This window comes from Xiphophorus maculatus, chromosome 1 (assembly GCF_002775205.1).
Source record: "Xiphophorus maculatus strain JP 163 A chromosome 1, X_maculatus-5.0-male, whole genome shotgun sequence".
In the NCBI taxonomy this organism is placed as follows: Eukaryota; Metazoa; Chordata; class Actinopteri; order Cyprinodontiformes; family Poeciliidae; genus Xiphophorus; species Xiphophorus maculatus.
This window is the reverse complement of record NC_036443.1, coordinates 21,967,029-21,980,529: the sequence shown is the minus strand read 5'-3', so window position 1 is coordinate 21,980,529 and position 13,501 is coordinate 21,967,029. Positions and strand designations below refer to the sequence as shown.

At 35.4% G+C, this 13,501-nt stretch overlaps 1 protein-coding gene across 1 annotated transcript; it reads right to left on the bottom strand.

Moving 5' to 3' along the window:
- Positions 1–580: 580 nt before the first annotated feature.
- LOC102228924 (opioid growth factor receptor-like protein 1) lies at positions 581–8,140 on the bottom strand. Its single transcript, XM_005812917.2, has 7 exons — positions 6,994–8,140; positions 6,555–6,620; positions 6,402–6,483; positions 6,230–6,308; positions 5,496–5,562; positions 3,515–3,663; positions 581–3,434 (listed from the first exon to the last, which is right to left on the bottom strand). Exons 1-7 carry the CDS (start codon positions 7,117–7,119, stop codon positions 2,366–2,368), a joined length of 1,638 nt encoding a protein of 545 aa, XP_005812974.1. The 5' UTR covers positions 7,120–8,140; the 3' UTR covers positions 581–2,365.
- Between the last annotated feature and the right edge of the window lie 5,361 nt (positions 8,141–13,501).

The window sequence follows — 13,501 nt, the reverse complement described above, 5'->3', positions numbered from 1 at the left end:
TTTCTCCCCAAACTGTCCTTACTTAAGAGTAAATGTGCATTGTTGTTTGTCCTGTGGTAGATTGTTGACCTATTCAGAGGGTGACCCTTAATACTATTCTCACTCTTGGTTCTTCCTTTAGCTGAACTTTATACCTGATTATGATTCACAAGCACAAATCTCTTCAGATTTTCATATCGTATCTCTGGAGAAAAGGAGATTATATTGCAAACAAAATTCAGTAATATAGATGCGAATTTACAGTAAGGTTGGCATAACACAATATAATAACCACATGACTAACTTAAGAGTATTCTCATGATTTCTGCAGTTTGATTAATATGAATTTCCTGTATAAACTGAAGACAAAGAAGAACAGTATTAAACTTAACTTGAGCAAGATAACTATAACTGATATGTTTGGACTTTTGCATCAAACTCCAGTCATTTTATGTAATTAACTTCAAGACCTTCTGGCTGCTGTTACCCAAGAGAGCCTGTATTCAAATACATAAGATAAGTCTAAATATATTATATTAAGCAGCAAATGAACAAACATTAAAGGTTTTTTGGACTTCAAAAAATCTTAAATTCAAACAGATCATTTTCAGAAAATAGGATGACTTTTATTCAGATCTCATAACAGCCAGGTGTGTAACTGGGAAATTATTATAAAGGTCTATTCAGGTAAAATTATACAGTAACTTCAACAAGTCATAGCAGAAATCAGTGCAAATATAAAAGGATGCCTGATCACACCGGATCTGCCATTTTCATGGACTGCATCGATTTCAAAGGAACATACAGAGTTTAAATTGCAGCCAAAGCATTTCTCGTTTCATTCAAGACAAACACATTGTACAATCAACCAGTCTCATCACATTTGTTTTTTTGTTTTTTTTTGGCAAGGCTTTCAGCTGCAATCAACTTCCCAAATCAGCATGACAGCATACAGTATGCAGCATTTTCTGAAATACAACTTCAACTTCATTTGAACAGCAGGATTTAAAAAAACACATTGTTTTACAAACACAAAAACAGCCCAAAGAGAGAAAAAGGTTCATAGAAATCAATTAAATCTCAGTGCAAGAAATGTGGCTAAAATAAAATAAAAACCTCTTTCAACCCGCATTTAAAACTGTATGCAGATATTACATTTCTGCTGCAGTTAATTTCCACCCCAAACATAAAAGAGGTGCATCTAAATAAATTTAAACTTCAAAGTTCATTTATTTGAATAATTGAATTCGAAAAGTGAAACATTATTTAGATTCATTACATACACATTTTAAATATTGTGGCTTACAGGTAATAAAAATGCAAAATTCAGCTTAAAAATAGGGGATTACATAAAACCAATAATAAAAAAGTATTTTTAATAAATTCTATCCATATATATATATACGTTCCAATCCATGGTCAGGAATATTTTTACATGAATTACTGCATCAGTGAAGATAATCAGCCTGGGCTGATGTTTTAAGGAAGCCCAGGTTGATCTAATTGGGGCTAACATTGATACCGGATCTGCTTTATATAATCTATTTTTTTTTCTTCCACTAAACTTTCAATTAATATGCTCGGATACATTTTGACCCTCTTTGTGGATGTATCAATATCAAGTCAGCAGTCTTCCCTGTGGTTTTGTAGACCATAAAATAACATTTCTGTACATAAAAAGGCTTTATTTGGTCTTATGTAATAGCCAAAATTTCTCACCCTTAAACAAAACACTGAATACATTACATTTTAGTATGATTAGTTTTCTATGTTTGAAATCATTTTTTTATTCTAATTTTCTAAGAAACTGAACTTTTGATTTTTATTAGATGTAAACCATCAAAATTAAACCAAATAAGAATATTGAAATATATGAAACTAGGGTATGTTTTTAACTCTGAACTGAATTACTGAAATAAATTAAACTCCTCCATGATGTTCAAATTTGTTGAGATGCACCTGTATGTAGAGAAATTATCTGGCTGATGTTTACATTGTCAAAGAAAAAATCTATTTTAGTTAAACCAAGGCCTTATTCAGCTGACAAAAATATACATAAAACAATAATTAAATCACTTCTTTTCATTACAGCTGCAAATCTCAGCATCAGAGAACTTTTTTCCTGTTTTGACACCACTTCATGTGATTAAATCTTAAACTATGGCATCTGATTAACATATTGCTGCTTTTGGTCTTTTCAGTTTTTGTCTTGAAAGTTTTAAGAAACCCAAATGTAGAATACCATAATTCATTTAAAGTGAAAAGAATGAATAATATCTTAACATCAAATATAGTAGAAATAAGGCCTAGAAAATGTCCAGTCATATTCGGTCCTTATAATACATAAAATCTAAGTTTATATGAATTTCCTTCTGTCACTACTTATTCATGAGGCTCCCTCATTGTGATTGGAGCTTGAGGGGGTTGAATCCATGGGAACGTCCTCCGACTCCGTCCCGTTGCTCTGTCCTTCTACGTCTTTGCTGCTCTGCATTCCATTTGAAGCTGAACTATTTTCCATCTCGTCTTCTTTTTGATCCGACGGTTGAATAAAATCCGTCCTTGGGATCTTTTCCTCCCTTTCAGAAGACAGAGAGGGTGAGTGTTTTGAGCTCTTAAGAGGAGTGTGAACTGAAGAGCTTGTTTGACCTGTAGCTTTATTAGGAGCAGCCTTTTCCTGCACCAGGCCGGCGGCAGCAGTTGCAGGATCGTTGTTAGGCGGAACCTCGTCGTCTTCCCTTTTCTTTTTTGGAGGTTTTTCGGGCTCTCCATCCGCACCGGTTAGCATGACGTCCAGATCTTGACCGTCCTTGGCGTTGCTGGTAGATTTCTCTTCACTGTCTGCAGTGGCCTCCTTCTTTCTGATGTCGCAGTCTAGACTGGGGGACTGATCCATTTCATCGATGTCGTCATCATCATCATTTGGAAATTCATTTCCATTGCTCATATTTTCAATATTCGACCCCGTTTCCACGTTTCCGTTCCCAACAGTCTCTGTTTCTGCTGGTGGCTCATCAGACTCCTCCACCTGTTTGCTCTTGTCTTTAATTTTATCACTTCCTTCCGGAGGCTTAGTAACATTATTCATCCCATCTTCTTTCTGCTGCACTGCTGCATCCCCGTCTTTTTTACTGTGTAAGACATCGTCTCCATTCCCGACGTCAGAATTTCTGGAGCCCTTCCTCAATTGTTTCTGGATCTTTCTGGGACACCACACAAACTTGTCCTTTGGCTCGTAGTGATGGTAAGCAAAGCGCACAAGATCCTGGCGTTCCTGCTTTTCCAGCACGGCGAACAGGAAGTAGTCTAACACGCTGCGCTTGACGTTACTCAGCGTCTTCTTGACCAAAGTCTCTTCCAGGAAGAAGCGCACAAGCGGAGCCTGGTAGTGCTTGAAGCCAAGCTCCCCGAGGCTTTTCAGGATGCGAGTTATTCGGAGGTTGTTGTGCATATTTCTGCAACACAACAGACAGATGAAGCTGGAATTACTGACAAAACCATCAAGATCTGAGAATTTACTGAAATTGGTGTTTACCTCTCCAGGTTTCCAAAACGTTCCTTCCAATTTTCTGCACGCTTCACTTCCCCCGTCTCTTTGTTGACAAGACGTATGCCGTAGAAACCCAACATGAGTTCATATGCCTCCACCAGCCTCCTTTTGGCATCCTCATTCTTCTTGAAAGCCTTTTGGGCAAATAGAATAAGTTTAAAATGCGCATAAATTCAAAAGGTTTAAAGAGACAAGGATTATAGAAGCGCTGCTGTTTTGTTTTAGTGTCCCATTGGTCTTTTGATGTGTAAGGTGTTGTGGCTTTTCTGGGTCGTACATTTGGCTTCTTGGTGCCGATAAGAAAAAATGTATCCAAATGTTGAGGTAAGTAGGTAGATAAGAGACTTAATTCAAAAACATAAATTCACAATTAAAATATTAGAAAAATGGAAAGCAAATGTAAAAAAATAGAAAATAGTTGACATTTTTAAATAAATAAAAAGTCTTCTACATTTAGTTTATTTCCCTAACTTGATTTAATCATGTTCAACAGTTTAGTGAAGGGAGATAACATAACAGGTTACAATGGCAGAGTGTGATTAGTTAGTTGATTTTTCATCAAGACCGCCATGTAGGACAGAGGCACTTAAATAGTTTTTCACCTGCTTCATAATGTGAATTTGAACATTTTCAACTGACTTAGTGTTTCACACTGAGGCCTTAATTTGTTTGTTCGCATCTGCAAACTTTGCAACCAGTTTGTGTCAAATAAGCCACATAAACAACACCAGCGGGAATTTCCATTCTCATTCAGAAGAGGATTCACTCATGTATTATTATAGCTATTTGTAAAGTGCCAGGGCAAAAAAAAATAATACATAATCCGCAACCTATTATCTAAAGCACTCCGCACCAAACTAATGCCACAACAGCTGCTAATAATAAAACACAGATGGTTGAAGACACACTTGCTTTATTTTGAGAACCAAATGTAAAAATGAGGCAAATGATTGTTTAATATTTCAGTCTATTTTTTGTATTTCCTCTTTAGTGGTTTAATTCTTCACTAAGCACACAGTAAAAGCTAAATCATAAACAAGTTTTATTTTTTTCCCCTTTATGACATGATGTTGTGCATTGGAAATATGACAACTAAAAGAAGGATTCAATAAGCAAATAGTTTAGATTCACAGAAATAAGTGCATCAAGACAAAATTTAAAATACCTAATAGAGGTAGTTGGATAGGTGAGTAACATGACTGAATAATTTAACAATTGTATGAAATAATATCCAGCATGCAATGTAGAAAGCACTGCATGAAAACAATTTATATAGTACCCATAAGAACACTTTTATTACAAACAATAAATTAGCACTCCAAGCACATAATATTTACAAACAGAAAACATTGTCAACGTGAACACTTTCACCATGTGCATAGATGTGGTTTTGCTTTTACAGGACTGTTGAGAGAGCAGGCTGCAGCCTCCCAACGCCTCCACTCCAGCTCAACACACTCTTGATCTATCTTTTCCTCACTTTGTACCATCTCTTGTTTTACGCTGCAGTCCAAAAAGCCCAGTTGACAGCAGCTGCTTTTTTTTTTTTTTTTTTTACACAGATGTCAGTTAGTAGTTGAATTAAGTTGTGCAAAAAAAAAAACAACAGAGGTTGCAAATAGATATCAATGTATTATGAACTATTTGGTAGGGAATTTATTCATATTAGCAATTTTGTCAACATTTTAATACTAAAATAAACATTTTTCTGTGAAACAGCTTAAAATAAAACTTTGAAATAACACCAATGTCATGTCTCAACGTTGAAAATGAACAGTTACAGAATTTTAAAGTCATAGACTACATTTTTTGCTGAAAAAGTAAATGCTTATACATTGGCTGATTTTTAGTAAATATTTAAATACAGGAAGTAAAAGACAATTAGGTTATTTAAAAAATTTGGCAGTCCTAAATTTTAAAGAGCAACAAACCTGTTTAAAGTCATAGTTCAGTAGTAGTAACTTACCTCAATTTCCTTCTTGGTGAGCTCTGAAGCCATATAATTAACCCCTGGTTCTCGCAGTGGAAACAACCTTGTAGATGATTGAAGAGAGAAAAACCAGTAATGATTGAAACTGCTCTACAGATATGCTACAAGCTGATCTTTGTAAACGCAATAAAATTAAGTATTTCTTTATCCCAGAAAGCAGACAACAATGCAGCAAATGTCAAATCCAAACATATATAGTGAACATACAGCTTTAAATCTATTTAAAAACATGTTTTTGTCTTTTTAGCTACAGATTTAGCTTAATAATTGAGGACGATCTGACATTACACGCACAGGAAACGCTAAAATTGTTCAACCCCAAAAAACCTTGAGCGGCATTGGTCAGCCGTTGTCGTCCAGGCAGCATCTCTTAAATGCTCCAACACATCTGGAGAAAGTCAATTTATCTTAAGCTTAAGCTTCATTTCCCTTCAAATTTGAAAAGGTGTGGCAAATCATGAAAACAGCTAAAACCTGCAGGGCAGTGTGGCCGAAGAACCAGCATTGGGAAACTCTGATACACGGCAAATATGACAAAATCGTGCAGCTGCTTTGTTTCCAGTTCTGTTTTATGTTGTATTGAGACTGCATCCTGCGGCCTATGAAACATTCCATCCAAACAGTCTTTTGCAATTGCAATATTAAATAGAAACCAGTATTGTGTATCTTCAGTATATTTGAATAGTGTTAAACACTCGTATAATACATACCACTGGATGTAAGAGTGAACCCTCTCCAATTTTTTGTAGTCGTTTTTCCATTCTTTAAGAAAGGACTCAATATAGATATCTGTATCAACAATAAAAAAAATACAATTAGAACAAGACAAAAACGTTTTAAAAATATAAATACCAATCTTTAAAAAAAACATAACTGTGTTACCATCAGGAGCAGATGGAAACTTGTTTAGATAGAACTGTAGGTTGTTCATTTTGTCTTCTGAGCAATCATCATCTGTTAGATTCTGTGAATATTAAAAAAGCTCATTACTTGCTCTAAACGGAAATTATTTTTTAACTGCCACGTATTACTTACAGGATATCCTCTTCTGTAATTCTGCATGTCTTTTGCTGCCCTCATATTTCTGGGTGTGTGATGCCACTGCAATAAATAAAAAAAAAAATCGAATTAGTCTGCATATAGTTGCAGCCAATTAGCGCATCAAGACTATACAAGTCAAATAAAAGCAGGATACATATCGTTACTTCTGGTTATGTGATCTGTAAGACAATGAAGCTGAAAAACTCTTTAATAAATAATAAAACGGAGGCTTAGATAAAAAAAACGTAAGCCAAATATTTAAAAAAAGGAAGTTACAATGGCTAGCTAAGCTAGTTAGCGAGGTTGCAGCAGTGAGGAAACATTAGCTAACATTAGCTTTTCCACTAGAGTACGTGGCTAAACGGCAGTGAATGATAGCAAGACAGGGTTTTTGCGCATTAAAACTGAGCTGGCCTGCAATGAAAGCACTTACAATAGCCCAGGAAGACTTGTTTTTGTCTTGATTTGACCGACGGCTCTGGCTCTCTCCGGCCGGGTCGTCTCCATCGCTCTCTGTGTCCCATGTCGAGTCGTATTCACACACATAGTCGTCTTCCATTTTTTTTTTTTTTTTTTTTTTTGTAATTGAAAAAAAAATAAGGGTATATAAAAGGTAGCCTGGTTCGGTACTATAACCGGGTTTTAATCAGTTCTACTTTCATGTTCCGGTTAGAGACGGGGACGGCCCTCACCATCCGTCTCCGTTGCCTTCCGTCGTATAACGGCTGCAGTGATGACGCTGCGTTCAGGTGCTTGCGCTGAGTGGGAAATGTGACAATTAACAAAAAAACTTTACTAAGGAAAAGGGGTACGTAAATATTAGGTACTTTTTATATTAGCGTAAAGGAACCTCTACTCTTATAAAGTGAGTCTCCGATGCGAACTCGCTTTTCTGATGATCGTCAGGCAACTACAATTGGAGATACTGACAATAATAATCAACACAGCTAAATTCACCTCAAGTTTACCTTCAAAAACAATTTATTTGAGTAAGTCACTTCTTCTTGTCATATGATTAAAGAGGGAATTTACTTCAACGTGATTCTATTTGGCACTCTAATAGTGTTTTTCCAAGGATTCATCATTTTATATTTACGATTCTACTTGAAGGCAATATAATTTCTGCGTTGGCTGTAAGTGTTAAAGTGCAAATCAGCTGAGTCAGACAGCTTATTTTAAGTACAGAAAAAACTATTTTTTCATCTGACAGTTATGTAACGGCAGAGCAAAAACATACAGGTCAAGTGCATAATAGGTCTATATAAATAAAATATGTGTAATCTATTTTATAAATAAATTTAGGAATGTTTTAATTAAAACGTAAAAATATTACTACAGGCTATTTGTAAACCAGAACACAAAATCACAACTTTCATAATATCTGTCTCAATTCAAATTTGAATAAGTGTATTTCTTTAATTTATAAGTCAAAAAGTCAAATCAAAAGTCTTCTCAGTCTCATTAATAATGTTGAATTTTTTTTATTGGTCTCTATCAAATTTGAAGCAGAAGACTAAGTACTTTCTCTCAATCAGTATGATCTAATTACAAAATTAAGATCTCTATTTCTTCTCACACATCTAATGTACAAAATGCAATAATGAAAAAATAATACAAATAAACCAATTAGTAATAACTAATTTATTTTATTTAATAGTAAATTATAAAATGCAACATAAGCAAATAACATAAAATCTAACTTATTAACGAGGAACTCCAAATGGAAGTGATAATAGATATTTATAGTATGATTAATTGATAAAGTTCTATCTAGAAATATTCTATCTCTGTTGTTTTATCTCTGAAACTCAAAAATGAGGTTAAATTATGTTGAGATTTTAAATCCTTGACTTTGAGGAAAAAACTGTTTGTTAATAAGGACAGACAAGTTAGAATATTGTTATGAAGATCATAAATAATGTATCTTATTGCAGTAATCACTTGAACAAACACTAGTAAACAGCAGAGGCAGCAGTCCAAATATCAAAATCTGTACATGATGTTGCAGTGCAAACGATAGTGGAATACACATAATTTACAAATTGTAAATTATCACTTTATGCAGCTCGGTTTGTACCCTGTTGTGCCCTTTTTTCTGGAACAAGATAAATCTAAACTATCAGACCACACAACTTTCTTCCGTTTCTCCGGAAACCAATTTTTATGTTCTTGGAAAGGTTACAAAGTCATTTTCAAAGTAACCCAGAGAACCTGCAAATGGAGAAAAAATAAAACAGGGGTAGACCTTCTCAGGCTGCCCAAATTACATCAACAGCACTCGGCTGATTCTTCCAAGAGGTCACATAAGAACAGAACAACATCTGAAGCATTGCAGAGATTACTAAACTCAACTAAGGCGGGCATTTAGAAAGAGACTGGGAGAGAGTAAGAATAATAACCATGTTATTTGTTAATAATTATGTTATTTGGACATGTTTTTCTCCACAGAAAATCCACTGTGTCAGATGCACTAAGCTGCTCTGACCTAGAAAGTCAGGAAGGAATTCAGATTTGAAGAGATAACAATTTAAATATTCCAGCTGCAAGAGAAGAGATCTGCATCAGTCACAGAACGGACTGGACTGGTTGAGAACGCTACACACACAAAGGTAGACAGGTTTGAGAGTCTGGGGCTGGGTGACTTATTATTTATTTCAAAATAAAAATGTAAGCAAAAGTATTAAAAGTTTTGATAACAAAAGACATGGAATCTTGCTTTTCAGACTGAAAATGTGTGCTCTTGGATTATGGCAGAAAAATTCCCCCATACATTTGTCAACCTCTTCTGGGACTGAAGATACTCTGTATTCACATATTGTTCACCAGAATGTAATTCGGTGGAGATGATTTTCCATCTCTTTCTTTTTTACCTGATCAATATCAGTTCCTCTTTCTCTTGTCATCCTTCAGGTACCTCCTTTTATTTACTTGGATACTTAATCAAATAGTGTGTGTGTGTTTGTGAAGTTCAAATTATGATAGATCATTTTTTCCTTTACTACAGTTGAGTGTTTGTTCACACCTGATTGTCACATTTGAAAGTACTTGTTAATGCCAAAAGCTCTCACACAGCCTGATGTATGACATGCATGAGTAACATGTTGTAGCTTTGTGTTTTTTTTTAATGTATTTTCTTAAAGAAATTATGGGCAAGTGTTAAAATTAAGTTGAAGATGCCTAAGGGTGGATAATTCCTGAATTGTAGAAATATCTGTGTATACTTGTGCATGCAATCCAAATAGGTACTTAATAAAGGATGGTAACATAGCTCTGTTTCTATATTTTGCAGTGTCAGTATAAGTCCACACTGTAAAATCATTGAATGTGAGTAGTTTTTCCTGACATTGACCCAATGTCCTCAACATAAACATGATTTGTACATAACACACACATTTCTAGTCTGAAATCTGACCTTACTATTCACCATGAGAGGCTGTGCTGTAAGAGCCGGCAGCAGAAATAGGGATATCAGAGGTGGCAACATGTAATCGTTCCACGTTCTTCATCTTTTGACTGTAATTGGACTGATACATTTATACACCGGCTTATTTCACCATTAGAGGGTATAAATAGAATCCTGTGTTATCACTGGGGGTTCGGTGTTGAAAAGATGCTGGTGTGGGTTACTATTTTTGCACTCAGTTACTGTGGTAACCGCGGGGCTCTGCAGGCATCCAAGTGTTTGCTGTTGTTATTTTGTGCCTCTGCTTCATAAAACCCCTGTCACCTTTCTCTGTGTGAGATCAGCAAACCTGAGAGGTTCCGATTCGCTCAGATTCACGTTACATGTAAAATGTCTCAGTCACCGAAATACAAATGTTCCCTTTTCCGTTTAATGTTGCTGAGCAGAAAACTTTATACACAAATGCAGTATAATAATGAGGCTGACAGTAAAAAGAACAAAAAATCAGTTATTATAGATGACAATTTCCAGTGAAGACTATATGAGCTACTAATGGCAGCATCTTGCAGAAAATATATTCAGCAAGCTGTAAAAAATACCCAAAAAGCCAAAATTATAATATTACCCCTAGCTGCTCATTTTTAATGCAGGTTAGATTTTTATTCCTACTAGTCTATGTAGAGCATGTGGTAAAAAGGTGCCAAGCAAAGTTGTAATTGAGTTGCAACAAACTTAGGAGGTGATTTGTTACTCTGCGGCAACTCAATTTTCTCGCCACCAAGTGAGACTATAATCAGTGAGAACGCTCTTCAGCAGGGATCCTTCCTAACACAGTCAGACTCCACTGTGTTAGAAACCGGTGCTTCCCTAAATATGAGCTGTAAAACTCACAAACTAATAAATTTATCCCATAGTTATGTGTATTTTTTTACCTGGTCCATGCTTTACTGCTTTTTAAGAAAAATATTACTGAATGGCACTAAAATACATGTTATAATAGCAGATCAGGCAGCAGTGCCTTTCTATTTTGTGTTGAATGTGTATTTTACTGAAGGTTAAATAGTTCAGTAGAGATTTTAAGCAGTACAGTTACTTTTCTTAGGTTCGTCGTTCCTAAGAGTTGAGTGTTACTGATATTTTAGAGTCCAAATCAAGGCCACACTTTGGTAAAGTAACAATCATTTGAACCGAAAATATGCTTTATAAAAATAAACAACCCACTCAATACTTCGACAAATGTCTTTATTGTAAAGAGGAATGGAAAACTTTTATTTGTGTATTATTTGATTAACGCAGCTTAACTTGACTGTAGCTGCCAATCTTCCAAAGGCAGGTTTTAGTTGCTTCAGATTAACGTTAAAATAATATAATCAAAATTAAATTAACATGCCAGAACACTTTTCTGAAATATGAATGGCCATTTCACTTAAAAAAGTTTCTGCTTTAAGAGAAAAAAACCAACATATTTTTCATGCTTGTAATGCAAACTTCTGACGTGGAAGAAAACATAGTTTTGCAAAACAAACTCTAAAAAGTATGATGTAGATTTATATTTCGCATAGGAGTGATTGTGTGAGTGCTCATCTGTTTTATTTTTATTGATAAGAACTGAAAACCATGTATATTAATAGCCCGTTCCATCCAGTTTTTATAAGACATGTTGTGTGTGTTATATTTGTCCATTTTACAGATTTCCATATTTAATTGAACACGGCAGAAATTAGAAACTGAAAAAGGCAAAAGGAAGCTCCACAACAGATTCTTAGCATCTTCCCTCCCAATCACCGCTAAGCTTCCCAGGCAAATGAATTCGTCAGTGAAACCAAATTAGTTCTTGAGAAGTTTATAATGAGATTTCTACTCCAAAAAGTCTTATCGGGTATTCATAATCTGTCCACTCTTTAATCAGAGGCGACCAGCAGATCAGCATCTCTGCATGGGCCTCCTGGTGAAAAGCCAACAATTTACACTTTTATCTCTTTTGAGATTCTTCCTGGGTTTTAATGGCCTGCCCCGACAGGTGGCTTCTTCATTTATAAAGCCGCTCTGTCAGATTTACTTCTACACCAGATGTAATGTTAGAGGTTTTTATTTTATTTTATTACAAATTTCATTTCTTCAACACAGAAAATACCTGCTGTACACTGAATGTCTCTTGTATCTTTAAAATGTCTTAGAAAATCTGTGGACATACAGAAAGTATAGCCGAAATGGATGTATCAGCTAATATTTAATAGATTTCTGCAAGGAATATTTTTTACAAACTTTTTAGCATGGCAAAGAAAATCAAATTGTCAGTTTTTTTATGTGTCCTAATGGGAGACACTTTATTTTCACAGGTTTTTACCCTCTCACCCAAACTATCTTCTTAAGACCAGATTTTCTGACGAGACAGTGATCACAAAATTTCCTTAAAGATGGTTCTGGGACGGATGGAGCAGTCAAGCATCAGGCTTCTGGAAAATCTCACTTTCAATCTTAATAAAAATAGACAATAAGTCAGTTTTGTCACAGGACATCAACTAATTTAAATTCATTGCGAAAAGACGAATGGTCAGCCAAAAAGTTTGTGGTTTCTCTGCAAGTTCCTAAAATAAAATCATACTAAAATTAGTGAGGAGTGAATATATGTCTTTAACCCTGTGGATATACTTTTCCTTTATGTGGATTAGATAAAATTGACAAAAACTTTTGCACCAAACACAGTAATTGTAGGTTGTTGTTGCAGCAACAGCTAAAAATAAACATACATTTCAAACCAGTGAGGCATGCATGTGAACTTTCAGTATTAGATGATAATATACAGTGTGTGCGGGTGTGTGTGCGTGTGTGTGCGTGTGTGTGTCTCCTAATGCAATGTACCTTTGCGAGAACAGAGATAGCAGAGCTCATTAAGTGAAGCATCTATCTCTTTGAGTCAGTGTAGCCTCCCTCACTTTGTCCCACGTCTGTCGGCAGAGAAAAGGATGTGACTCAAAGCCGTCTGGATTGATTGGTGACTGTTGGAGCATCAGGTTTCTCTCTTATCAGCTGAGATATAATTGATTTATGGAGAGCTGGTTGAATCCAAACAAGGACATAAGTGTGCTGATTTAACCACTTAAGACAAAAACAGGAGCACATAGAGCAGGATGCTCTGTGAGAACAAAAGAACACGTGAAAATCCACCTGCATTATTCAGATGCAGCTTCTTTTCTTCGTCTCTTTGTTTCTTTCTTCCTTCATTTTTGTTTCTTTCTGTCTTTCTCTCTTTGCTTTTTCTTTCTTCTTCTTCCTCACATTTGACTAAGACAAAAGCTGTGATGCACTGATGATATCATTTACCAGCCAAGAGCCATGATCATTACGTTTCTATTAGCTTCATCCTAACTGATGGCCAAAGTCTGTGCCTCAGATACAAGTGCAGTCACCATGGCAACCGGCATCACCTACAGTAAGGAAGCATCTAGCCAACCTGTTTTCTTCACTCATGTTGTACATGTTGTGCCAGCATTTTAATATTGAGAAAAAAACATCAGCATGTTTCTCTGATCTGACG

Excerpts from the sequence above, each read along its gene's own strand:
- LOC102228924 (XM_005812917.2), bottom strand. The coding sequence starts at position 7,119 with ATGGAAGACGACTATGTGTGTGAATACGACTCGACATGGGACACAGAG. Across the intron at positions 3,664-5,495 it reads TCACCAAGAAGGAAATTGAG|GCTTTCAAGAAGAATGAGGA; the intron begins GTAAGTTACTAC and ends TTTGCCCAAAAG. Across the intron at positions 3,435-3,514 it reads CGTTTTGGAAACCTGGAGAG|AAATATGCACAACAACCTCC; the intron begins GTAAACACCAAT and ends GTTGTGTTGCAG.